This window comes from Lithobates pipiens, unplaced genomic scaffold (genome assembly GCF_037356315.1).
Source record: "Lithobates pipiens isolate NorthernLeopardFrog02 unplaced genomic scaffold, aLitPip1_a1.2 Scaffold_25, whole genome shotgun sequence".
Classification (NCBI taxonomy): Eukaryota; Metazoa; Chordata; class Amphibia; order Anura; family Ranidae; genus Lithobates; species Lithobates pipiens.
Window position 1 is genome coordinate 176,673,485 of NW_027507787.1, and position 27,603 is coordinate 176,701,087.

The following is a 27,603-nucleotide window of genomic DNA, read 5'->3' on the forward strand; positions in this document are numbered from 1 at the left end:
CAGCTTAGATTTATTAGACCTTTGCCAGACAAAAGCAAAACATTAAAGACATCTAACCCAGGACGGTACTAGCTACCAGCTAGCCAATGAATGTAGGAGCCAGGCAGAAGTTTCAAGGCAAGATATATTCATTCCTTGACATCAAATGAAGGTCAGGAATTAGGCACCAGTGGAAAGGTCTGAGGGAGCCTTGGTGTCTTCTGGTCTATCTAGCTTTTGGGACTTGTCTAGCACTTTTCTAACTCTATATTAAATAAAACACCAGCAGCATGAAATAGAGTTATATATTATTTCCCTGAGTTAGTGTGGAATATTGCTTTAAAAACAAAGGAGAAAAAAATAAAAAAAAATAAAAGGGGAAAATATATGAGGTATAATGGAAACATTAGAACATGACGATTTAGAGTTGACCAGTACAGAATGGCATAGGTAACCGTACTTCAGATGAACATGCACCATTGTGAACACGTTATAACTGGCCAGGCAATTATGGACATGTGACATTGCTAAAGACTAATACTGTAATCTCCTTCATCACACAGCGAAGATGTCTTCAGAAAGACAAGTTCCCTGAAGACCATGGTCTGAAAAGCACTTGGTCAAACAGTTCTTTAGCACCGTCAAGTGGTTGTGCCGCTATTGGCTTTCAAAGAGCGCTTTCCTGCGCTAGTCTCTATGGGAGCACTAGAAATCCCCCAAAACAAAACAAAAAAAAAAAAAAAAAAAAGTATAAGGACTGTCAATTCACAGTATGTATTTCAAGAGCAGGACAGAGGGTGGAGGTGGCTGTCATCACCTCTCGAAGCACTGAGTTATACAAGAGTAGTGTCCATTCATTGGGAAGCTTCTGTTATAGGTCACCCCTATGCACGGTTTCACTTCTATAGGTACAGCAGCTAATGACACACTGGCAGCAGTCTGTATGTGTGTCCGTGGTTGGACACCGGTGGTCAGGCTGGACGTACACGTCTGGAGAGGGAATGCAGAGGTGTGAGCGGCAGAGACAATTTGTTGGCAGCTCGGCTGCTGAGGGGTAGGGAGGTGGAACTGTAGTTGGTGCTGGGTCTGCAGGAATTGGGGTAGGTGTTGCTGGACATGAGCTTGTGGTGTGATGGGCGACTGAGGAAATATGCATGGTGCTGCGGAGTGGCTCAGTTGCGATTTGTGCTTGTTTGCCTCCTTTACATCATTGTCATGTGCACTGGAAAGAAAAACAAAAACAAACAAACAATCAGTAATGTTTTATAGAGGTTTTGCTTCTAACAGTTTGTGTTACCATAGCATCAAGGTCTTCATGCATATGGAACCTCTCAATCATCCACACGCCCTCAATTCATAGATCCATTATCATTCATGGAAACTGTAGTAACAGTTTCTATTAATGGAGCAGCTGGCAGAAAGAAGAAGAGCACAATCAGGCACTCAAGGGGTCCCCTTAGATCTACTAAACCCAGCAGCACCAGAAGTTTACAGTGGTAGGGGAGGAAGACTGATGAAAGGAGGACACATGTCACTGAAACCAAATAATGTCCCTTGTGCTGATTTTTTTATTTAAGGTAAACTTAGGCTTTGGGTTCTTGCCTTTACAAAACTAAATTTCGTACTTAACCATTCAATGAAATACCAGTTAGCAAAATAAAAATAACCCAGATTTCCAGCAGCAGGAAAATCAGATTGAGTGCCATCACACCTAGGGTTCTGCAAACCTTACATTTTACTATTGTTAATGTACAGTGCCTTAAAGTATTCATTATCCTTGAAATTGTCCACATTTTGTCACGTTACAACCACAAAATTAAAAGTATTTTATGTGATAGACCAACAAAGTGACATTTGTGAAGTGGAAGGAAAATTATAAAATGGTTTTCAACTTTTTTACAAATAAATATCTGAAAAGTGGGACGTGCATTTATATTCAGCCCCCTTTACTTTAATAACCCCAACTAAAATCGAGTGAAACCAAATTAGCTTCAGAAGTCACCTAATTAGTAAATAGAGTCCAGCTGTGTGTAATTTAATCTCAGTATAAATACAGCTGTTCTGTGAAGCCCTTAGAGATTTGTTAGAGAACCTTAGTGTACAAACAGCATCATGAAAGGCCAAGGAACACACCAGACAGGTCCGAGATAAGGTTGGAGAAGTTTAAAGCAGGGTTAGGTTATAATATAATATAATATAATAAAGCTTTGAACACCTCACGGAGCACTATTCAATTCATCTGAAAATGGAAAGCGTATGGTACAACTGCAAAACTACCAAGACATGACCAGCCACCTAAACTGACAGGCTGGGCAAGGACAGCATTAATCAGAGAAGCAGCCAAGAGGCCCATGGTAACTCTGTAGGAGCTGCAGAGATCCACAGCTCAGGTGGGAGAATCTGTCCTCGGGACAACTATTAGTCATACACTAATCTGGCCTTTATGGAGGAGTGGCAAGAAGAAAGCCACTGTTGAAAGAAAGCCATAAGATGTCCCGTTTGCAAGAAGCTATGTGGGGGACACAGCAAACGTGGAAAAGGGTGCTCTGGTCAGATGAGACCCAAATAGCATTTTTGCTTTAAAGCCAAAAAGTTCAATGTGTGGCAGAACAACACTGCACATCACCCTGAACACACCATTCCCCCACCATCCACACTGTGAAACATGGTGGTGGCAGCATCATGTTGTAGGGATGCTTTTCTCGAGCAGGGTCAGGGAAGCTGGCCAGAGTTGATGGGAAGATGGATGGAGCCAAACACAGGGCAATCTTAGAAGAAAACCTGTTAAGAGTCTACAAAAGATGAGACTGGGCAGAGGTTCACCTTCCAGCAGGACAATGACCCTAAACATACAGCCAGAGTTATAATGCAATGTTTTCAAAGCATATTCATGTGTTAGAATGGCCCAGTCAAAGTCCAGACCCAAATCAAACTGAGAAGATGTGGCAAGACTTGAAAATTGCTGTTCAGACACTCTCCATGCAATCTGGCAGAACTTGGAGCTATTTTGCAAAGAAGAATGGCCAAAAATGGCTACGCTAGATGTGCAAAGCTGGTAGAGACATAGCAGCTGCAAGTTTTTTGGGGTAAGTACAGCAAAAGGTGGTTGTACAAAATATGAATACAAAAAGGCACCATACTTTTCAGATATTTGAAAATAAATAAGCCATGCCTGTGGCGTAACATGTAAGGGGCAGACACAACACATGATGTCTATTAGAACCAGGGGAAGCCTAGTCTTGGGAGGCATCTGTCATTTGTTACGTGGGAGCTCACAGCCTTAAGGGTACAGCGTTCTGTAATTCACCCATAAGCTGCAGCCTCCATTAGTGATGCCCCACATGGTGGACTGAATTACTACATATGTGGCATTTCTGTCATAAGGACTATAGAGATCAAGTATTGAGAGGGGAATCTCTGGTGGAGCAAAACACATAGACTCGTATTCATAACTTCTTCACAGTTATTGATTTGACATTGGATTTATAGGAGGACTTGTTTAAAGTCGTTGATTTTAACACTTCCTGCAATATTTAAACTTCTTGCTTCATTTATATGGACAAATAACCCAGCAAAAGCTACACAGGCGATTTTATTCTCTTGCTACTGGAGATATTTAAAGCTGAACTTCAACTACACAAGCGATAATGGTTTTATCTGCCAAAGGATTTTTTCACTTACAGCTCTCCTTTCTACACTTTTACTGGACAGTCAAAAGAAAAGCAGCATATGGATGAGCTAAATTTTTCTCTCTCCATTGAGCATGCTCCATGCAGCACAGCACACCTGACTCCTTGTGTTGCATTTTGCTCCACCTTTGAGTTTTGCCATTTGTACTGTACAGTATTCTGCAAGAGGGATAGTACAAATTGAGGTAGTTACACTGCATGAAACCCCCCCCCCCCCCCCCCCCAAAAAAAAATAAAAAATGTAAGTGCGTTGTATACATTACTGAGCTGAACTAATGTGTGATATTTTTCTGATATCTGCCTGCATTGTGTGACATGATGGGACAAATCCCTACTACAGAAATTAAAATCACCCATGTAGTTGAGCTATAATAAATTTATAATATATTTTAGGCTTTAAGGAGGGAGGAAAAAAAAAATCATTCCTGTACTTACATCAGTAGCCTTTCAATACAAGGCACAAGAACATCCCAGGCATACGCTGTGAGACGGTGGAGCCTTGTTGGCCAGGAAGGTGTAAGTCGCAGGATAATGCGGGAAGCTGCTACACATGCTGCTGCCACAAGTGATGGGAGGTAATTTAAAAATATGTGATCTATGAAGGGGGGAAAAAAATAAAATAAAATTATATTACATACATAACGACATGTTTACACATTGTAAAGACCACTGGCACTTGGCTCTGACAATATAAGGGGATAACGTGTGCTGTACCTTGCAGAGACACTTCTAAGAAATAATCTGCATATTTTGCCATGTAGATCTTGGTCTTTTCCAGGCAGATCATAGGCCAGCCATCATGGAGATCAGTGTCATGGACAGCAATGGATAAGTAGTATTCTATAAAGTGGGCAGGAGTTGGGAGGCACAGGTTCCAGTCAAATGTTTCCAGCAGCAGAAGCTCCATATGAAGAAGGTTCTGTTTGGTCAGCACCAGGTTCATGTTGGTCATACAGCCCAGACTGTTCAGCTGCTCCAGCTTTGGCACTCGATCTTCTTTGTCTTCAAATTTACCTGTAAAAACAGATAAGAGTAAGGAATGCAAGCCGATTCTCTTGTATAATCAACTTATGCATGCACGCCAATACAGATCATGGAGTGCACATGTATGGATTGGGTGGAGACAGACCTGAAATTAATATACTTTTTAAGATAGTCTTCCACAGTGCGCTTTTTTTTTTTTTTAAATCAGCCAACTGCTCACAGTATATATACTGCGAGCGGGCACAGCAGGTACAGGCACAATCACGTACGAGACAGGCTTATTCCAGGTTCGGGGTGTGCATGCACGTGCTCCCTGCTGACCCATGCTGCAATTGAACGTTGCACGAGTTTGGCAACAGATTTCTGCTGAAATCAGCTGATCAGGTGTGTCCAATCACAGAGTTCTCTGTACAGTAAACAGCAAACTGACAAAGGCAGGGAGAAAAGACAGCCAGGTCATACAGTAAAAGCGGCACATAGCTGGTTAGGCATGCGGTTAACCTTGATTGCCCCTAGACGCTAACCCCTTCACAGTCAGATTCATTAGTACAGTGTTAGTGTACAGTATTATCACTGAATTAGTGTCACTAACAATGACAGTGTGCCTCCAAGATGGTGTCTGTTCGTGCCAGATTGTCTGCCACACTATCACAGTCCCACTATAAGTTTCTGGTGACCGTCATTACAGTATAGAGTCTATAGATGCAAAGTCCAGTAGTTATACACAGCATAACTGTGCTATAACTTTCACATAAACCAATATACACTTATTGGGTTTTTGTTATGTTTTCCAACCAAAGACACGTAGCAGAATATATTTTGGCCTACATTTATGAAGAAATCAGATGTTTCCCCCTCCCCCCAAAATATTTAGCCTTTTTTTTTTTTTATATTCTATAAAGTGGTGATCAAATACTACTAAGAAAGCTCAATTTGTGGGATTAAAAAAAAAAAAATTTATAGGATAAAATCCCATTTGCATACAGTGTTGCATGTACATGCAACTGCCAGTTAAAATAACAGTGATGAAATCACTGAATAGCAAAAAATGGTCATGCAAGGGTAAAATCTGTCACGGGTCAAGTAGATAAATTGGGGGGGCTCTGTATGCAAGTCAAGATTTACATTAAACTCCTTGTTTCTGAACCTCACCATTTGCAAGTTTGACCATGTATTCCATTATAGGACCAAACAATAAAAAGCATTTGAACGACAAGTGCACGGTTATGCAACGCTGCACCCAAAAAATTTTTTTATATAATTACATAGTTAGTAAGGTTGAATAAAGACACCAGTCCATCCTGTCCAACCTGAGTGTCTACAATTGTCCCAATACCTGTACACTCACATCGGTCCCGACCCTCAAGGAGCCCACAATCCAAGGTCCCCATTCATATACTAGGGCCAATTTGCAACAGAAGCCAATTAACCTACCTGCATGTCTTTGGAGTGTGGAGGAAACCGGAGTACCCGGAGGAAACCCATGCAAACTCCAGGCAGGTAGTTTTGTGGTTGGGATTCAAACCAGCGACCCTTTTTACTGCTAGGTGAGAGTGCTAACCACTACACTACTGTGCCACCCAATAATTTTTCTTCACACAAATACAGCTTTATTTTGTCGTTATTAAATCTGGGTTTTATTTTTTTGCTAAAACAAGAAATAGACCAAAATGTATTTTTTCCACAAAAAGGTTTCGTTTCCGTTTGGGTAATTTTTCTCCTTCACCGATTTGGGCGGATGAGGCAGCATGGATTTGCCTCACAAACGGGCACTGTTGGGTCTGCACTGATAATATGTATCTGTGAGGAAATGCTGCTGATCGTCAGGCAGTGTGAGGCGAGGAGAGTAGATAACCAGCATCTCCTGGTTTACAAATGATCTGCGATTGGACACAGCTTATCACATGGGTAAAGAGCCACATTATCCGTTCTTTACAGAGATTTGGGGGGGTCACATCATGTCCCAGAGACAAAGCGCGTCTGATCGTAAGTGCGGCAAGATTGGGGCGACGTCATATTGTCTATACGGTGGGTGGGAGGTGGTTAAAAAGCATAAGTTGTAAAATAGCCCTCAACTCGCTGTGCATACAGTCGTTTTTTTCCCCAGCAAGCGTCAGTGCAATGCAGTGGTTAAAAACAAAGAAAAAGGGAAAACTGCCCTCTTTGCATTGGGACTACACTGGGCAAGGCTGCCCAATGCAAATTGTGCGAGCAAGCCCCTAAACGCCACCACAGGATAAATCTAAATACCAAAAAAGATTGATTCTTTGTTGTCCTGGCTAGTTTACAGCTTTACTATAATGGAAGACTCAGCCTTCACACTTAAAATTCTGCTACATTCCCTTTGACAAAATACGACAGCTACTTAGAAAATGTCTTTGCATCAAAGTGACCTTTGGATAACAAACTAATGAGAAGCGGGATTCCTGAGGCCAGCGTTCTGCTGTTACATTATTTATTCTAATCTGCATATGTGAAAATGCATGAAATGAAATTCATGACAATACATTAATTTTGTGTGCTAAAGGAAAATATATTCACCAGTATGAATGCTACCGATGTGTACAGACGCACTGAAATTCACTTCGAAAATTACACCGTGCTAAAGTGGAAAACTAGGAAAATATTCTGGTGCCATTATATATAATCCGCAATCACCCCCCCCCCCCTTTTAATTAGGCAGAGATAAAGCATAGTAAGCAATTTACAACATGCTATTATTAGCGATATCAAAACGGATATATGCTTTTACTGCTCATCACAATTATAGTCAAATCCGTTGTTCCAGTATGGCCGCCTGAAAGGGGCAATTAGATTAGCTGTTATGGACAGGAATGGTTCTGTACAAGCTTTATAAATACAACTGGATTGTATGAATAACACAATTGTTCTACGAGGACCCACCAGGATAAAACTGGGAGGCAGATGTCTAAATACTATTAGAAATTGTTTGGCAGGTAAACATTTTGTGTATATGTCAACCGTCTATTTAACTTCCTGGCGTTAAAGGAGAAAAATTAAAAAATTAAAAAATTAAAAAAAAAGCCCACATAGTTGATACATACAATTACAACCTCCCCACCCCAATCCCTTTCTTTCTAATTAAGACGGCCATAGATGGTTCGAATCTTGGCCAGTTCAGGGACTAGCCAAAATTCAAACCATCTATGGGCAGGCTGAATGTACCCAAATGAATCCAACTGATGGACTTGGGTATAACCAGCACGTCAGGTTTTTGTCATGCGATTATTGCCAGTGGCTATAGTTGCTAGCAATATTGTGTTCCCTTGGCTGGGACGGCTTAGTTTAGTTTATGGTCAGCCTTAGGCAGGTCATATATGGGTTGAATTTGAATTTTCTTTTGAAAAATCTCCTCTAAGAATGTGTGCGTATTTCACACCATTAGTGAGCTGCAGCAACAGCAGATTTTCGCTCCGTAATCAAATTTGAGAAAAATCGGACATGTTGGACATTTTTTGAAAAACAAACTATTTTCTAATCAACGATGAGAGAATCGTGCGAGAAATGTAACTGAAAAAGAAATGCGCATGTGCAAGAAATGAAAATTCCCGGAAAGAATAGAAGATTCCCAGCCACGAAAATTATTTTCTGTAGCAACACGAGATGAAATTGAAGGCTTGGTTGGCCGAATGTCAAAATCAATGAATTTTCGAAATTCTACCATTTATAGCCAGCCTTAGTTTAGCAGGCTTTTTAAGTTTCACTTTTTTGAATGTGCAAAAATAAAAGCTACTCCCAAAGTTAGACATTTAACCCTTCTAACAGAAAATTAGGTTAAACAAGTTTATTTCTCCGGTACATGAACCTCAAGTAGATGCTATACTCATGCCCAGATGGGCCATTCATTCATTTCTTGTATAAATTCTCCTGAGATTTGATGGATATAAAAAAAAAAAAAAAAAAAAAAAAAAGGGGAGGTGGTCATAGAAGGGCTAACATTTTATTAGCAGGGGATAAAAGTTCAAGTGATCTCTATTACATTTGGTGCAATAGGTAGAAGATGTGCAGATGTTTTCTTAAAGCCCCATACACACCATCAGTTTGTCTGCTGAGTTTTTCCTTCAGATTTACCAAGACCATAGAATATGGAGGTCAAACCTTAGGAGCTTTAATTTGTATGCAATCAGGCAGGCCCTTGCACTACATGGTTTCGATAAACCTGAAGGAAAAACTCAGCAGAAAAACTGAAAAACTGATAGTGTGTATGGGGCTTAAGGCTCGGTTCACACTGCTGCAATGGAAAAGTCATACAACTTTGTCTGCGACTTCCTTTAAACTTGCATGCCATTAAAGTGGTGTTGCCACCAAAAAAATAAAATTACTTAAAATTCGTTAAAAAAAAATCAAAAAAAATTTGGCAAAAAAAAAATTTTTTACTCACCTCTAAATACCGGTTGCTAGGGGGTCCCTCGTAGTCTGCCTTCTTCATTGCCCGGGCTGGTGACATCACTTCCCCTCGCGCCGCACATTCACCTGGGACCTGTCATGTGTCCCAGGTGACTGTACGGCGTATCACGGCGCCCTGCGCCGCTCGCGCATGCGCAGTGGGTGCCCGGCTGTGAAGCCACAGCCGGGTGCCCACAGTATGCATGACGGCGCCACGAGCGGAGCGGGGAGCGAGGGGGGGGGGGGGCTTCGTTCCCCCACATCGCTGGACCCTGGGACAGGTAAGTGTCCGATTATTAAAAGCCAGCAGCTGCAGTATTTGTAGCTGCTGACTTTTAATTTTTTTTTTTTTTTAGGGGGCACCCCACTTTAAGGAGCCTGTACAAAAAGGCTGAAATAGCACCCAAGTCGGACCAAAGTAGTGCAGGAACCTTTTCTAAAGATGGAGCGACTTATGTAATACGAGTTAAGATGGCTCTCATAGGGAAACATTGAATTTAACATAAAACGCGACTTGGGGCCTCACAAGATGGATCCCATATCACAGCAGCATAAACCGAGCCTAACCGCCCGCTGTCAACACTGAAACTACATCAGATTTAGGCTGCATTCACACCTGAGAGTAGCGTCCTTAAAGCGGTAGTAAACCCGCACATTTTTTTTTTTTTTTTTTTTTAACCTGCAAAGCAAAAAAGGCATAATGAGCTAGTATGCACCGCATACTAGCTCATTATGAAATACTTACCTTAGAACGAGGCCCCGACATCTGGCCCGATCCACGCCGAGGGAGCCGACATGCTCCCTCTGCGTTTCTTCCGGGTATCGCGGCTCCGGCGCTGTGAGTGGCCGGAGCCACGATATCGTCACTCCCGCGCATGCGCGCGGGAGATTTCATTCCGGCCGGCCACTGCCGGATTTTCAGGCCGAGAATCCCCTTGTGCGCATGCGCCGCTGCAGTCAGCGGCGCATACCAAGGGGAATATCTCCTAAACCGTACAGGTTTAGGAGATATTTTTATTTTTTTACCTACAGGTAAGCCTTATTATAGGCTTTCCTGTAGGTAAAAAGTTAAAAAAAAAAAAAAAAAAATCGAGTATACAACCACTTTAACCACTTCAATATCAGGCACTTACACCCCCTTCCTGCCCAAGCCAAATTTTTAAGCTTACAGAGCTGTTGCACTTTGAATGACAATTCCGCGGTCATGCAACACTTTACCAAATTTTTTTTAAATCATTTTGTTCCCACAAAGCTTTCTTTTGGTGGCATTTGATCACTGCTGGGGTTTTTATTTTATGTGCAAAAAAAATAAATAAAAAAATTCATAATGGGCACTGATTGGCATGTATTGGACACACTATGGCATCCCTGGTGGTCCTGGGTGGGCATCCCCAGGGGAGGGGGCTGCCAGACGCGAGTGAGGAAAAGCCAATAAATGTCTTCCTGTTTACATCATGATCAGCTGTGATTGGACATGGCTGATCATGGTGGTAAAGAGCCTCCGTCAGATGCTCTATACCGAGATTGGTGTAGTGGTGCGTCAGACTGACACCACCGATTGCAGTTATCCTGCTGGACGTCATATGACACCCAGCAGTCATTCTGCTAGAGGCCGGGCGGGAAGTGGTTAAGCGATATTTTTTCCGTGTGTTTTCATGCACGACTTGCATTTTATTTTATTTTATTTTTTATACAGGGTTTGTGTTTTGGCGATTTATTTATAGAGAAAACGTATCTGTTCCATCATTTGTTGCTAGGTATTTCAGGATTCTTAGTTTTTCCATTGTTGTTTGTTTATTTTTTTAGGGGGGGGGGGGAAGGACTTCAATTTTGTTTGGGAGCCATGTCGCACAACTGCACAATTGTCAGTTAAAGAATTGAATATCTTTAAAAGGTTATGTATAACATTAATTTGTGATGATTTTTTGTTATTTGCATATAAAAAAACTTTGCATTTTATTTTATTTTTTATTTGAGCAGAACGCTCAAATCTCCAGAACTTTGAGCTTCAAACGACTTGGGGTGGAGATGAGAACCAACTATTTTTCCCCCCTCCTCCAGTGATTGGAGCTTCAAGTGAAGAGTGAGGTGTGAATGGGGCCTTAATAGGGCTGAAACGATTAATCGATATTAATCGATGATGAAAATCGTTGACAACGATTTTTATTATCGATTAGTTGGTCCGCACCATGTGATCCACAGAGCGGGCCGCGGCCTTAGGAAAGGCTGCGGCTTCGGCCTAGCTCCGGAGCTGGCGGCCATCTTGGTATACGCAGCGGCGGCGAGCTGTACGCTGAAGTCACCCCCAGCGCGTTCAGCCTGTGTCAGCCCAAGTGAAGGAATTCTGGAGGAGTCACGCTGGATGCCTTGCCTGTCCTCATTCAAAACTTCTTTTATGCAGGTACCACTACATTTATTACCTAATCTAACAACTAACTACTATCTATTAGATAGTAGTTAGTCATTATCGAATCCCAAGCCTTTCCACTTGCTCGGCACAGCCACATTGTTGATTTAAATAAAAAAGGTACAACACTATCTCTCCCTCCCAATAAAATGCAGCTTATTACAAGCATAAAAACATAGCATATCACGGACGATTTGCACCAATAGGCATCCCGGGACTCATCACGGCGGTCTGTTTGGAGGAACTTTGATCGGTGGTGAGCTTGGCACAAATCATCAGTGATATGCTGACTATGTTTTTATGCTTGTAATAAGCTGCATTTTATTTGGGGGGGGAATAGTGTTATACCTTTTATTTAAATAAACAATGTGGCTGAGGGGGCGGGGATAGTGTTATTTTTTTGCCGATCCAAAAATTGATCCGATCCGTGACTCTGATCCAAAGAACGATCCGATCCGTGAGTTTTTGATCCGTTGCACCCCTAGTCCGCACCTTCCCGCCTGCCGGTCCATTAGAATCCTGTGTATCCTCCGGTGTCCTACGCATGCACCACATCCATGAGCACGCAGCTACGCCTGCTTGCATTCTCCACCCAGCTGACGTCCCGCCAGCAACGCACCTGCGCTGCTTTCGGCTCCTCCTCCCCCTCTACCCAGCAGCCTTCCGATAGACGCGCCGCAGAGCGCAGGAAGCCCTGAGGGGGGGGGGGGGGAAGCACTGAGAGAAGGTGGGGCAGTGACACCATGTGAAAGGGGAGGAATGTGTCATCTATACTGGGACACACACACACACGTGTACGTGCGTGCGTATCGGCCGATTAATCGATTATGAAAATAATCGTTAGTTGCAGCCCTAGGCCTTAACATATGTGGGTAATACAATTAAAGAACCAAGTACAAGTAAATACAGTTGCATCATAAAAGGAAGCAAAAGCATGAGATATAGATATCTCTCATTCAAGTGCAACTTTTCACACTGGAGCGGTGCGCTTGCAGGACGTTCCGAAAGGTTCTGCAAGCAGCATCTTTGAGGCAGGTTGGGAGCGCTGCATTTAGCACTCCCAAAATGACCTGCCCATTGGAATCAATGGCCAGCACTTCCGAAGCACAGGAAAAGCGCGCCAGCAGCACTGCAAACAAGGGAGTTTTTAACCCCTTATTTGGGGTTAAAAGTGCCCCGCTAGCGGCTGAAAAGCACCACTAAAAACCAAGTGGCGCTTTACTGTGAAAGCAGCCCCAGTGTGAAAGGGGTCTTATGGAAGAAAGTTAGTTAACCACTTCCAGACTGCCGCACGCCGATATACATCCCAACTTTGAAGAGGGATAGCGTTAGCTGCCATAACCCCAGTAGCCTCTTTGGCCAGCAGTCTGGTTTCTGATAATAGTGGTCTCTGTGGCTGATTGGATTTTTATTTTACACTCAAAAATAAATAAATAAATGCACCCCGTCCCACTGAGCTTGTGTACAGAAGTGAAGGCATACGCGAGTAGCGCCTGCATATGAAAATGGTGTTCAAATCACAAATGTGAGGTATCACCGCGATCAGTAGAGCGAGAGCAATAATTTTAGCCCTAGACCTCCTCTGCAAGTCTAAACATGCAACCTGTAGAATTGTTAAAACGTTGCCTATGGAGATTTTTTTAAGGGTAAAAGTTTGTCACCATTCCACAAGCGGATGCAATTTTGAAGTGTGACATTATCTTTCACAATATATAATTAAAAAAATAAAAATAAAATATTGGGCTAACTTTTCTGTTGTCTTATTTAATTCAAAAGTGTATTTTTTCAAAAAAAGTGCACTTGCAAGACCACTGTGCAAATACGGTGTGACAAAGTATTGAAACAACCGCCATTTTATTCTCTCAAGTTTTTAACTTGTAAACAAATCTCAAAAAGAGGCCTGGTCCCAAGTGGTTAAAAACTTGAATACCAAGAATGGTTTACAGGATCAAAAAAGCCTGAGACTAATCAAGGACACAGGAAATGCTACTGATGATTGTAAATGTGCTGCTGTGGCAATTAGTGAGAGCGGGATTGATTTATATTGCTTTTATCTGCACATCTTTCAAAAGAGCACAGCCCTTAGATCTCAAGATACAAGCTAGTGAACCGCACTCTATACTATCACCCACAATCCGTCATGAAGCATGCATGGAATATGCTGTATATAGACAAGTTTGAGTAAGCACAGGAAAGTCCATGTAGTCATTTGAAGGCCTATCCACATACCCTAGCTGTAAGGCTGGACATACATTATACACATTTTCCTTTAGATTTATCAAAACCGTATAATATGGAGGTCAAACTTAAACACTTTCAATTTCTATGCAATCAGGCAGGCCCTTGTACTACATTAGTTGAAGGTAAATCTAAGGCCCCTTTCACACTTGTGAGACTTTGGACAGTCGCATGACAAGTCGTACCCCATGATTCCCAATGATAACCATTCATATCTGTGTGACTTCAAGTTCGCACCAACTTCAAAGTAGTCCCTGTACTGCTTTGGTCCGACTGATGCAAGTTGAGGTCCATAGACCAAGTTTACACAGACATTCCCTGAAAATCGCACCAAAATTGCAGCCAAGTAACGGCTGTGGTAAAGGGGCCTAAAGGAAACAGTAAGAAAATTGTATAAAATGTATGGCCAACCTTACCCCAGATAAACACATGGCTCCGCCAGCAGATAGGCCACAGTCCACCTTATCCCTGTCTGAATCTGCCCATTTCATATTGGGGGGGGGGGGGGGGGGGTCTGTTCAGGGAGGGTGTATACAGTGATACAACCATGAAAGAATCTGACAGTATGAATAACTTTCCTTGGTTTAACAATGCATTTATTAGTTACCAGGAAGCCTGCCATAACACACAACCCCCACAAAAATAAATAAAATAAAGAGAGTGTAAATGAACAGGCTGCAATTTTCCATGCTTCTCTAATGCCTTATTTTTAATCTCAGCTGTTACCAACAAATTTTAGCAGAGACAAGGTCCGTTTCTTTAGTCTCCGATTTTGCAACAGGTGGCAACTTGCCTCTTTAATGACCAACATGTATCACAGATTTAATGGCTGATTAAGTGCATGTAAGGAACTAGAGCTGCACAATTCTGGCCAAAATGAGAATCACATTTTTTTGCTTAGAAAAAAAAAAAAAAAAAAAAAAAAAAAAAAAAAACACACACACCACACGATTCTCACAATGTAAAATCTTTCACATTATACAAAAAAATAATAAAAAAAAAAAAAATAAATAAATTTTAAAACTTGAAACCAACAAATGTCAGAAAAAGGTTTAGTGTTTAAACCTTCCTCACTTACACAGTAGTCTAGTCCATTGACAAATTGTTACAATGTTTCTAATTAAGTTCACTGCTAAAGAATGTTGCGATTCTTGATGGACTGCCCAAATGGCTGTGGCTTCAGAAAAGCAGAGAGAATTCTTTGCACACCAAGAATCGTGAAACACTTTTTTCCCAAAATCACAACGAAAACGAAAAAAAAAAAATTGCAATAACAATTCTTGATGATTATTGGTGCAGCTATACAAGGAACCGATGGGATGTAATTATAGAGATCTTGTATACTTGTCATATATTAATAATGAAAAAGGATGAGTTGACAGCCCCCCTCCTATGGAGCTGTAAATGGTCACATGCATTATAAAAAGGTCTGGTGCACACCTATGCATTTTGCTTTTAAACTTTTTTTGCACATGCGTTGTTTGAGGAGTTTTGCATTCTTTAAATTTTTTTTTTTTTTAAATAAAAAATAATGCACTGCATCCATTTCTGCAGTGTGTCCATTGAAGTCTATTAAACCAATAAGGGGGTCCGGGGGAGGGGCGACATGTGCAGTTGGAAAGGGAAACAAAGTTAGGCCAAGTTTACACCTGTGGTGCTTAAAAAAAAAAAAAAATAAAAAAAAAAAAAAAAAAAAAAAAAAAAGGTACTTGAGCCACACTTTTACTGCTCTTCTTAAGTTGCAAAGCCAGTCCTATGTGGTTATATACTTGCCATGGCTGTGACGGCAAGAATTATACCCCCCTCTTGTGTTTGGTTTGGCAGGCGGTATGACTAGGGTCCTACTGCAACTGCCCTGTAAAAAAAAAAAAAAAAAAAAAAACGGCCCCTTTCACTCCAGTGTGAAAGCCTGAGGGCTTTCACACTGGAGCGGTGTGCTAGCCGCATCTTTGGAGCGGTGAAGGAATGGTGTATTCACCGCTCCTACCCATTGAAATCAATGGGACAGCGCGGCTAGACCGCCGGCAAAGCTAAAGCAAGGATAAAGAGAGGTGGGGAGGAGACATATCACCTCCTTACTGTCTGTCAGGTACCCTCTGAAAAATAATTCAACGCACATCACTCTTCAGAGGTAAATGCTTATGTAAATAGGCCCTTTACCTGGCACCGTTCTGTGTTTGGGCAAAGAACATGTCAAAAACATACTAAAGGCACATTCTCTCTCTATACAGATCCCCCCCCCCCCCCCCCCCCCCCCCGGTTAAAATAAAATAGAGAAAACTTGCTGATGGAATTACACCAGCTTTGGAGGCAGCTTAGCCCAAGGCCGAACACATTTGACTTTGCACAGATGACATGACAGAAGGTCAGTGTTAATAACCAAGTTAAATTCTGAACTTTTAACTGGATAGAGAAGAATCCTCTCCATACAAACAAGTCAGGACACAGAAAAAACATATTGCAAGTTCCAATGCAGAACATGTTTTTAGCATATTAAATAAAAATCGCTTACTTGCCAACAGCAGACATGATAAGGCCACAATATGGAGCTGTTGGATAGAAATATCATATCTGTCCATGAAGAGGTCCAGCAGGTACACAGCGAGGTGGCGAGCAGTCGAACACAGTTTAAACCGATTGCTGACAATAGCTATCAAGTCTGCAAAGTAGCGTCTTAGGTTCAGCTGGGGAGACTGGCCTTTGTAGGACGGAAGCTTCAATTCCTAAGTAAACAGAGACAGCAAAATGGTAATTTGAGCTTTGCAGACAATTGGAGAGAATACATTAACCTCTGTCACACAGATCCTTCTGGCATTCTTGTACAGTAATTAACAAAAAAGTTTCCATCCATATTCAGTTCCATTAGTTGATATATCTTTTTTTACTTTGAGAATTTTAAACCGATTATAAAAGTTTTTTTATTTTTTAACCTTACTGCATAGAACTGCTTTAACTAAAATGTAGGTAGTGATCACCATTTACGGTAATACCTTTATGAATTTAAATGTTCTTTTGAATCAAACTAGCATAAGTATCCAATATCAATGTAATTCCCTGCACTACAGCTTTGCCAGAATACCATCTTGCAACAGTTTGCACTTGCTTACATGAAGAGGGAGTGGATAATTAAAGAAGAACTTCACAAAAAAAAAAAAAAAAAAAAAAAAAGGAAAGACCCTCTACTTCCTTCTAGAGCTTAAAAAAACATTAGTCCAATTGATCCTGTGTGGTCTTCTTCCGCCCTGCTCTCCTACTCCAGGTCTCATCCCACCCCTCCATCTTTGACATCACCAGGAGTCGGCTGTCTCTTCCTGGAGCCAGCCCCTCCATTGACGTGGTGGCAGATCTCAGCACATGTGTAAGAACTGGTGTCTGTTTACATGAATGGTGGGTAATGCGTCCTGAGATATCCGACGTCAGCACCCCAGGAGGCTGGGTATAAGGCTAGAGATGAGAACAATTTAAGAAAATAAAATGTGTATAAATCTAATAAAAATGTTTTTCTTTTTTTTTGTTATTTCAGAAAGGGTCTTCTCCCACCCCCTTAAAAACAGAGCAAACCGGAGAAGATTAAATTGTGGAAAAGTAATTTTTGAGTCAAGACCTGCTTTACCCCCATCAGTTACTACAAGCAACTACTTTGAGACACTAATTAGGCTTGTAGTATTTAAAGTTGACCATGGATGGGGGGGGGGAGAAGGAGGGGGGGTGGCAGAAACAGTTAACCATGTTAAGACTAGGGCAAAATGTCCCTGGACGAAAAATATAATGATCGCTCATTTTTAATCGATTAAGAACGGCTCAAAATAAATTTTTACCATATATTGCTCAAAGTTGAAAATGACTGAGTTAATAGAAAAATGCAGCAACCCATCAGAGAGCGGGGTGGTAGAGAAGGAAAGACAATGTCAATGGGATAGCATTTGGCAGCCAACTAAACCTATTACTTTTAGAAAGACATCAGTAAATAGTACTTGTACCTATGCAACAAAAGAAGCACAATGGGTGCACTCACTATACACACACACACACACACACACACACACTAGGTCATTGTTCAAAATATAAATAAAATTTGACTCATCCTACACATGCACAGTACACCAACATTTCCAACAAGCACCCCCTTATATTTTAGACTTGAAAATGTCTGAGCTTCTAATTGAATTGTGCAGATTATAGACATGACTGCTCTACAGAACAATTCATCAAATTAATTAATGTGAGCAACCATGGCAACCCAATCCACTTAAATGGGCGCTGGACCAAATTAAGTGCCGGAACTGAGCACAACAATACTTTATTTTCTGTTGAATGTAAATGAGTATTTACAGAAAATAAGGGGCTATATTTCCAAAACTTAGCAATAAGGATGAGCTGCAGACCCTCCACCACCCTGAACACTTGTAGCAACACAAGAGGCTTTTGCAATCGCTGGCCACTTTGCTGTTTTAAGGAACATCCCCCCCTCTCCTGCTGTTGAATAACAAAAGGGATTTAAAACCGTGAAAATCTATTTGTGGTAGCACCCCAGAGCCTGCTCAGAAAGTATTTTCAAACACATATGCCCTAAAGGAAACTGCCGGCTCCCTGCTACTTAACACCGGAGTGTGAACAGAGGCATGGGGAACTGACCAGCTGGCTTCAACTTAGGAGCAGCCAGAAGACCTACAAGACAATGCAACACCAAGGATCTTCCCCCTAGAGCAACATCACAGAAAGGAGACCAAAACCACAAGCCGGTCAGATCACCTCTACCCCCCACACTGCCATCAGAATAGGCACAAAACCAAAAATGTGTCAAAGTTAAATTACATATGTATAGAATATCTTTTAGGAGAGGAAAAAAAACAAAAAAAAAAAATATTTTAATTTTGTATTTTAGTGTAGAAAAAAAAAATAAGTCAGATGTGATGATATATAATCTCACATCTCACTTTTTTTCTCTCTACACTAAAATACAAAATTCTAATATCCCCCCCCCCCCACACTAAAAATGTATTCTCTAAATCTATACACATGCAATTTAATTTAGAGCCTATCCTAATGGCAGTGTGGGGGGCAGAGGTGATCTGAACGGCTTGTGGTTTTGGTCTGTGATGTTGCTCAAGGGGGGGGGGGGGGAAAGAAGATAGATAATTTTGTAAATATTTATTAACTTTTTTACATTAAATATGCCCACATAAAAAAAAAAATTATTTGCTAATATATGTAAATAGAAATATCATTTGTATAGTAGTTCTAAAAGTCCTATACAATACACTCTATAGTAATAATATGTAATCTTGTATGATCTGTTTTAAAGGGTTTAATGCTCACTTGGATACTTTTGGGGGGTTTTACAAGTGTTAACATAAAAAAAAAAAAAATTTATATAAATATATATATAATTTTTTTTTTTTTTTTTTTGGATGTTGTAAATATGCTAAACGGGTATACAAAAAACAGTGATATGGGGACAAGTATTAAGCCCCATACACACTATCAGATTTTCTGCTGAGTTTTTCCTTCAGATTTACCAAAAACCATGTAGTGCCAGGGCCTGCCTGGATTGCATACAAATTGAAACTCCTAAGGTTGGACATCAGATTACAAGGTTTTGGTAAACCTGAAGGAAAAAACTGATAGTGTGTATGGGGCTTTACATTTCTTCCGCCCCCCCCCTAAGAAGTTGCAATAAAGTTTACAACCAACAAATTTAGTCTGTAAATGTTAAAAGTAGGCAAACTGATGACACAAATGGTTTTAATTTTTTTACACGTCGCAGTAGAGTTTAACGTTACCAAATTATAACTTGTGAATGCTAAATAATAATAATAATAATAAATCTGGTAGGCGATACAATTTTTTTTATCAAGTTTCAGTTGGAGTTTAAATAACAAACAATTATAGCAACTAAGTGTTAAAAATTGGAAAAGCTGGTGACACAAATGGAATAATAATAAAAAAATGGGAAGTTGGCGACACAAAACTTTTTTTTTCAAGTTGCAATAGTTTAATACCAACAATAACTTTAAACCGTTATTAGGTAAGGTGGCAACTCTATGCACGAGTTTAAACTCAACAATTGCAAAACTCAATCAGGCAAACTTATAACTTTTTTTTTACTCCCAAAGCGTGGACACTACAGATTACGGGAGGCCATAACTCAATTGATAAAATTGGATTAAGTGTCCCTTTTTATTGCATGGGACCCCCTACAATCCGGGGTCTCTCCCATTTACCTTATAGCGGAGCGCTTGGTGGATATCGGCAGCCAGCTGGCCCTTCCACCACAAGCCTTCCAGCTCCATGGCCCGAGACGTCAGGAGGTCCAATACCAGGAGGAGAAGAAGTAGTTCAGCCTGGAAGACAAGGCGGTCAGTTGAGTTTCCTCCATGAGCTATAAAGGGCCGGCCCCTGAGAACTTTCCATACAAAGGGCCCAGCACATCATCAGAACACACACTCTCCCCGCTCTCTTATTTGCACTTAATTAAAATCCCACCAACAGAGGATTAACCCTTCCCGACTCCTCACACCCGCACATCTCATTAATGTGCTGATGGGAAGGAAGGAAAAGGCCAGCTAAGGTCATTAGGAGGAATGATGGGACACCCAATCATGAAGATACAAGAGGGACCTTTGAAAAATAAAAGTGTGTGTGTGTGTATACACACACAGTATATATCTCAATCAAATGATTCCCTCCAGTGTCCAATCAGATGTAAGCATTGCAATCACATGGTTTATATAAAGATCTCACTGATATTAATGCAATCTGAGTGTAAGATGACATTTTCCAGGATGAGCTCGGTGATTGGCTGAGCAGACTAGGGGGGTCCCAGCTTGTTCTATGATAAAGTCCCATACAGCTCCAAGGCTGCTGATAATAATAAACCAGGCGATGTTTGGGGCACCTATGTCATGTAATGGGCTGTGCACAGGGGGTGATGTCCATGGAGGTTCCCAGGCTGCAGCCAACAAAGCCCCCCCCCTCCGGGCACACTCACATTCGCCCCCCGTGAAAGTTCCCCATCCCTCCCCTCCCCCCTCCCCACCGACCTCGCTCACTAATCAGCTCCGGATCGCCGCTCACAGCCCAAGTGCATCTCGTCCGCCCCGTCACCGATCCCCCCTGTTCTGCTGGCCGGCCCCGTCCATCAATCGGCCAAGCTCTCGCCATCCATTGTTAAAGGGCCGAGCTTCACTGACTGTATACAAAGCCTGCACTCGGACCCATGCCGCTGGAGGCCTCCGCCAATAGCAGGGCAGCTTTCAGCACGGCCTTCTGGCGTTCACCAATCACTACGCGCTTCTCAGACTCGGTATACGAGCAAGGAAACACGATACCCGCCCTCCGAATTAGTTTGGCTCTTCCAGGGTACCGTAGCCGGATTGGACTCTACACATCTGGCTACGTCACGGCTTGGGGCTGGGGATGTACAAGCCGGGGGCGTGGATTCGGCTGGGAATGTACAGGTGGGGGCGTGGATTGGGCGGGTGGCAGGCGTGGAGGTAAGGAAATAAGGGGCGTGGCTTGAGATGGAGATAATGAAGCAGGGGGAGTGGAGAAGCAAGGTCGTAGAGTGACTTGGGCTGGGTAATAGGCAGACAGGACACGCCTTTCCTTTACGCTGCTGCCTGCACATCCCTGTCCCAAGCCATTCTCTTCCATTGTTTTTCCCTTCACATCCCCTGCCTGCGCAGGCGTGACTTAGGCTGGGGATGTGCAGCCAGCGGCCGTGGGCGAGAAGAGAGTGGAGCGGCATGGGCGCTGCCGAGGGGCGTGGACGGAGGCACAGAGAGGCGTGGTATAGGGTGGGAATGTGCAGTCAGGGGGCGTGAAAGGACACAAGAGAGGGCGGTGGCTTGGACTCATTCAACGCCCCCAAGCATTGAGTGTGTGGGTGGCTGGGCGGGGTTGGAGGCGGGGCTTGGTCCTAGCTAGGGAGGCAGCGAGTTGCGCTGTGATAAGAGAGGGCAATGCAGGTCATGTAGGGACAATTCATTCACAAGGTGGTCTGGCTGCTTCACTTCAAAGAGATATCTTCACTGCACACCTCCAGAGGAATACTGTAATCCCCACAATCCCCATAGCTCCCAACTGTCCCTGATTTGGAGGGACTGTCCCTGATTTGGAGCAGTGTCTCGCTGTCCCTCGTTCCTCCTCATTCCGCCTCATTTTGGTCTGATCTATAAAGATATATATATAAAATGCACTTTTTATCTATCAAAAAGTGTTTTCCAGCACTTAACATTTCATCTGATTTCTAAATTGCTGCATTTGTAAATTCCAAAAAACAATATAAAGGAATAAATAGTAATGGTAAAAAAAAGCACTTGTGGGTTTAACCAATATTGTTTTTTGTACAAGTCTCCTTTAAGGGGGCGTGACAAGGGGTGTGTCTTATGCCTGCATACTATTGCTGATAGGTCCCTCATTCTCATCTCAAAAAGTTGGGAGGTATGAATCCTTACAGCCTCATATATGTAATATATATAATGTAATTTTAGCCTGCTGATCCTGCCAGTCATACACTTCCTGTCCTGCAGTGACAACGTGTTACCCTAGGGCAGAAAGCATGCTGGTGTTCTATCGAGAAATGCCCCCCGGTGGGTCAGCACATGCACAGTAACAAACGCCTCTCCAGCTGATGTTGATCAGCTGGCGTGAACTCAACACAACGCATGCGGAGATCGTCGGAAGCCTTATCCGAAACTCTGCAGACAGCAAGGGAGCATAGTTGTCAGAATGAAGCTCGCTGTTGTGGGTTTTGTGTGTGTTGCAACCTGCCCTTAGACACAGCCAACACCCGCCCTTAGACACAGCCAACACCCACCCTTAGACACAGCCAAAACCCTCTCTTAGACACAGCCAAAACCCGCCCTTAGACACAGCCATAACCCGCCCTTAGACACAGCCAACACCCGCCCTTAGACACAGCCAACACCCGACCTAAGACACAGCCAAAACCCGCCCTAAGACACAGCCAAAACCCGCCCTTAGACACAGCCAACACCCTCTCTTAGACACAGCCAAAACCCGCCCTTAGACACAGCCAACACCCGTCCTTAGACACAGTGAACACCCTCTCTTAGACACAGCCAAAACCCGCCCTTAGACACAGCCAACACCCTCTATTAGACACAGCCAAAACCCGCACTTAGACACAGCCAACACCCGCCCTTAGACACAGCCAACAACCTCTCTTAGACACAGCCAAAACCCGCCCTTAGACACAGCCAACACCCGCCCTTAGATACAGCCAAAACTCTCTCTTAGACACAGCCAAAACCCGCCCTTAGACACAGCCAAAACCCACCCTTAAACACAGCCAACACCCGTCCTTAGACACAGCCAAAACCCTCTCTTAGACACAGCCAAAAGCCTCTCTTAGACACAGCCAATACCTGCCCTTAGTGACAGCCAACACCCGCTCCTAGACACAGCCAATATCCTCTCTTAGACACAGCCAAAACCCGCCCTTAGACACAGCCAACACCCGCCCTTAGACACAGCCAACACCCACCCTTAGGCACAGCCAACACCCTCTCTTACACACAAACAAAACCCGCCCTTAGACACAGCCAACACCCACCCTTAGACACAGCCAAAACCCGCCCTTAGACACCGCCAACACCCTCCCTTAGACACAGCCAAAACCTGCCCTTAGACAAAGCAACACCTGTCCTTAGACACAGCCAAAACCCTCTCTTAGACACAGCCAAAACCCGCCCTTAGACACAGCCAACACCCTCTCTTAGACACAACCAAAACCCGCCCTTAGACACAGCCAACACCCTCTCTTAGACACAGCCAAAACCCGCCCTTAGACACAGCCAACACCCGCCCTTAGACACAGCCAACACCCTCTCTTAGACACAGCCAAAACCCACCCTTAGACTCAGCCAACACTCTCCCTTAGACACAGCCAAAACCTGCCTTTAGTGACAGCCAACACCCGCCCTTAGACACAGCCAATACCCTCTCTTAGACACAGCCAAAACCCGCCCTTAGACACAGCCAACACCCGCCCTTAGACACAGCCAACACCCTCTCTTAGACACAAACAAAACCTGTCCTTAGACACAGCCAACACCCATCCTTAGACACAGCCAAAACCCTCTCTTAGACACAGCCAAAACCCACCCTTAGACACAGCCAACACCCGCCCTTAGACACAGCCAAAACCCGCCCTTAGACACAGCAACACCCGCCCTTAGACACAGCCAACACCCTCTCTTAGACACAACCAAAACCCGCCCTTAGACACAGCCAACACCCGCCCTTAGACACAGCCAACACCCTCTCTTAGACACAGCCAAAACCCGCTCTTAGACACAGCCAACACCCGCCTTTAGACACAGCCAAAACCTGCCCTTAGACACAGCCAACACCCACCCTTAGACACAGCCAACACCCTCTCTTAGACACAGCCAAAACCTGCCCTTAGTGAAAGCCAACACCCGCCCTTAGACACAGCCAATACCCTCTCTTAGACACAGGCAAAACCCGCCTTTAGACACAATCAACACCCACCCTTAGACACAGCCAACACCCGCCCTTAGACACAGCCAAATCCCGCCCTTAGACACAGCCAAAACCCGCCCTTGGACACAGCCAACACCCGCCCTTAGACACAGCCAAAACCCACCCTTAGACTCAGCCAACACTCTCCCTTAGACACAGCCAAAACCTGCCTTTAGTGACAGCCAACACCCGCCCTTAGACACAGCCAATACCCTCTCTTAGACACAGCCAAAACCCGCCCTTAGACACAGCCAACACCCGCCCTTAAACACAGCCAACACCCTCTCTTAGACACAGCCAAAACCCGCTCTTAGACACAGCCAACACCCGCCCTTAGACATAGCCAAATCCCGCCCTTAGACACAGCCAAAACCCGCCCTTGGACACAGCTAACACCCGCCCTTAGACACAGCCAAAACCCGCCCTTAGACACAGCCATCACCCACCCTTAGACACAGCCAAAACCCACCCTTAGGCACAGCCAACACCCGCCCTTAGACACAGCCAAAACCCGCCCTTAGACACAGCCAACACCCGCCCTTAGACACAGCCAAAACCGGCTTTTCAACATACCAAGTCTGTCCTTCAGCACATGAAAAACCCATGCCGTAACAGCGAGGACAATCAGACAAGTACCTCCCTTCCGTTGTTTGCATAGCTTTGAATACTGTCTCCCAACTATGATTTGCCTGGGTGGATGTATTTCCGTTACCACCAACTGAGACATGCAGCCAGGGCGCAGCTGCCAGCAGCTGCGACCCTTTTTATGGATCCTGTGGAGGAGCTACTGTCTCTGGACCAGCTCTCCAAGCCTCTCTCGTCCCTGTACACCTTGCTCCTCAGTGTGGAATCTCCCAAGATGGAGAAATTGTGGAAGGCCTGGCAGAGGGACATTCCTTCCCTGGAGAGGGAGGATTGGGGTGACTGTTTCCAGGATAGTCTTGGCCTGGTGATTTCTTCTAGAGATAAGGTAATACAGACCAAGTTTTTACATAGGGTTTATTACACTCCACAGCGGTTGCACAGACTGTATCGACAGCGGGACCCTGCCTGTACCAGATGTGGAGCAGCAGAGGGAACGTTCTTCCACATGTTCTGGAGCTGCCCGGTGGTGGCCGCTTTTTGGACTGATGTGTTTGACACCATTGATGGCCGCTTGGGCTTCCCTCTGCCTCGATCTCCGGAGCTGGCTCTTCTTGGCATTCAGGACGATGATCAGAGGCCACGCTATTCCAAACTCCTGATTGCCTTTCTGCTTTATTATGCCAAGAAGGCCATTCTCCTTCGCTGGACCTCTGCTTCCCCCCCCACGCTGACCCTGTGGGAGGACATCATTAATAAAGCCCTCCCGTTGTACAAAATGACATATATTAGTAGAAAGTGCCCTAGGAAGTTCGATGGCATATGGCTGCCCTGGACGGGTGGAGACAGGGCGGAGATATAGATACGGGAACTCTCACCGATAGATCTGTGGGTCGGGCCTTCTCCCCCCCTGACCCCCCCCCCTCCTCCTTTTCCCCCCTCTTTTTCCTTTTCTTTTTCCTTCTTTTGTCCTCCCCCCCGTGCTGCTGCTCCTCTCTCCTCCTCCCTTTTCTTTTTCCCTCGGTCTTCCCTATTTCTACATGCACCCCCCCCCCTTCTGTGGGATTTGAGGTGGGCATGGTGGCTATCGTTCTGCATTATATCTTGTGTGATCTCTAGCTGGCCACTGCCCTCGCAGGGTCTGTCGGGGAAGGTTGTTGTGTAATATATATTGCATTCCATGTGGGTAGTACTGTATTCTAATTTCCTTTTTCTTTGTTATGTGTTTGTACACCACCTGTTTTAATTTGTTTTTTTTTTTTTTTTTTCTGTTTTCTGAATTGTAACTTGTGTCTCTAATATTAATAAAGCGAACTTTATTCACCGTGAATACTGTCTCCCATTGAAAAATGCCTCCATCAATCTGCGCATGCGCAGTGTTTATGTCACAACAGCTGATCAACAGATCAGCTGGAGTGACGTGTGTTACTGTGCATGCGCAGACCCACCGGGGGAAATTTTTAGACAGGAGGCACTTCTCGATAGTGGTGATTGTAAAGTCCTTTTTTTTAAATATATTAAAATAACAAACATGTTATACTTACCTGTGAAATTGTTTTGCACAGGGCAGCCTGGATCCTCCTCTTCTCAGGTCCCTTGCTGAAGCTGCTGGCTCCTCCCTCCTGTTGAGTGTTCCCACAGCAAGCAGCTTGATATGGGGGCAACTGAGCTGCAGCTACGTGTATCCATTCAGACACAGAGCCACGGTTTGGCACCCCCCTCTCCTGATTGCCAAACTGAGCTTAATTGACAGCAGCAGGAGACAATGATGCCGCTGCTGTGTCTCAGCCAATCAGGAGGGAGAGTCCTGGATGGCCGAGGCATTCGCAGACATCGCTGGACAGAGATGGGCTCTGGTAAGTATTAGGGGGGCTGAGGGGGGCTGCTGCACACAGAAGGCTTTTTATCTTAATGCATAGAATGTAATAAAGTGGTTGTATACCCCGCTTGGTCATGCGCTGTACTTTTTTTTAGAACGTTTCAATTGATTTTCCTTCCTTTCGTCTCAATTCCAACATGATGGAGCTTTTTTTTGGCGTAAAACGTTGCATTTCAAGAATCAAAATGCACGCAGTAACATTTCTAAAGTTAAACGATTGGGTTTACTGAATGCTCTTTCAAACATTTTTCTATCCATGTATGGCTAGCTTAAGAAACAAAAAAGTTATTTTACTAGAGGAGAAATCTGTATTAATGCTGAATATCCAATCGTTTGCAACGCTTGTCTATCAAGTTCAACCAATAGCAAATATTAAAGTCCAACTCCGCTCCTCCCTGCAGCTAGACTGGTCCTTGCAGCTTCTGCATCTCTGTGTTCTACAGTCCTATCCTCAAGACCAGAGCAGGTTCCATAGGCCTGCTCTGGGTGTGAGGATGCTAAGGGACAATCCATTGCTGGGGGAGCATCGCCTGTCAGGGAGCAGAAGTTCCTGTAAGTAAAACAGTTTCTTCTCTCCCTTAGACAAAACAAGCTATCAACCTTTGCAGTGCAAACACAGCCCCACTGCAACGGAGTGTGTTGTAAGGGCTTGTTCACACTAGGCAGAGCGGTTGGAGGTGGTAAAACCATGGCTCATCTGCAGGGTTTTAAGGCCTGTAAACAAGCCCAAATGCCAAGTTCACACTGTCGGATTCTCCAACAGAAAATGTTCGATGGGAGCTTTTTGTCAGAACTTCCGACCGTCTGTAGGCTTCATCGGACATTTTCCATTGGAATTTCCGACACACAAAATTTGAGATCTGGATCTCAAATTTTTCCGACAACAAAATCCATTGTAGGAAATTCAGAGCGTGTTTACACAACTC

General features: G+C 43.7%; 1 protein-coding gene across 1 annotated transcript; it reads right to left on the minus strand.

Annotated features, from left to right (window-relative positions):
* Positions 1-270: 270 nt before the first annotated feature.
* On the minus strand, positions 271-21,058 carry CCNJ (cyclin J). Its single transcript, XM_077455235.1, has 6 exons — positions 20,748-21,058; positions 19,929-20,048; positions 16,217-16,427; positions 4,383-4,682; positions 4,104-4,263; positions 271-1,201 (listed from the first exon to the last, which is right to left on the minus strand). The coding sequence occupies exons 2-6, from the start codon at positions 19,995-19,997 to the stop codon at positions 793-795; spliced, it is 1,149 nt and encodes a 382-aa protein (XP_077311361.1). The 5' UTR covers positions 19,998-20,048; positions 20,748-21,058; the 3' UTR covers positions 271-792.
* Positions 21,059-27,603: the final 6,545 nt, after the last annotated feature.

Bases quoted from the DNA above. Each gene is read 5' to 3' on its own strand.
- CCNJ (XM_077455235.1), bottom strand. From the start codon at position 19,997: ATGGAGCTGGAAGGCTTGTGGTGGAAGGGCCAGCTGGCTGCCGATATC. The intron at 16,428-19,928 runs GTAAATGGGAGA...CTGTTTACTTAG, and splicing joins ACCAAGCGCTCCGCTATAAG to GAATTGAAGCTTCCGTCCTA. The intron at 1,202-4,103 runs GTAAGTACAGGA...TTTTCTTTCCAG, and splicing joins TGTATTGAAAGGCTACTGAT to TGCACATGACAATGATGTAA.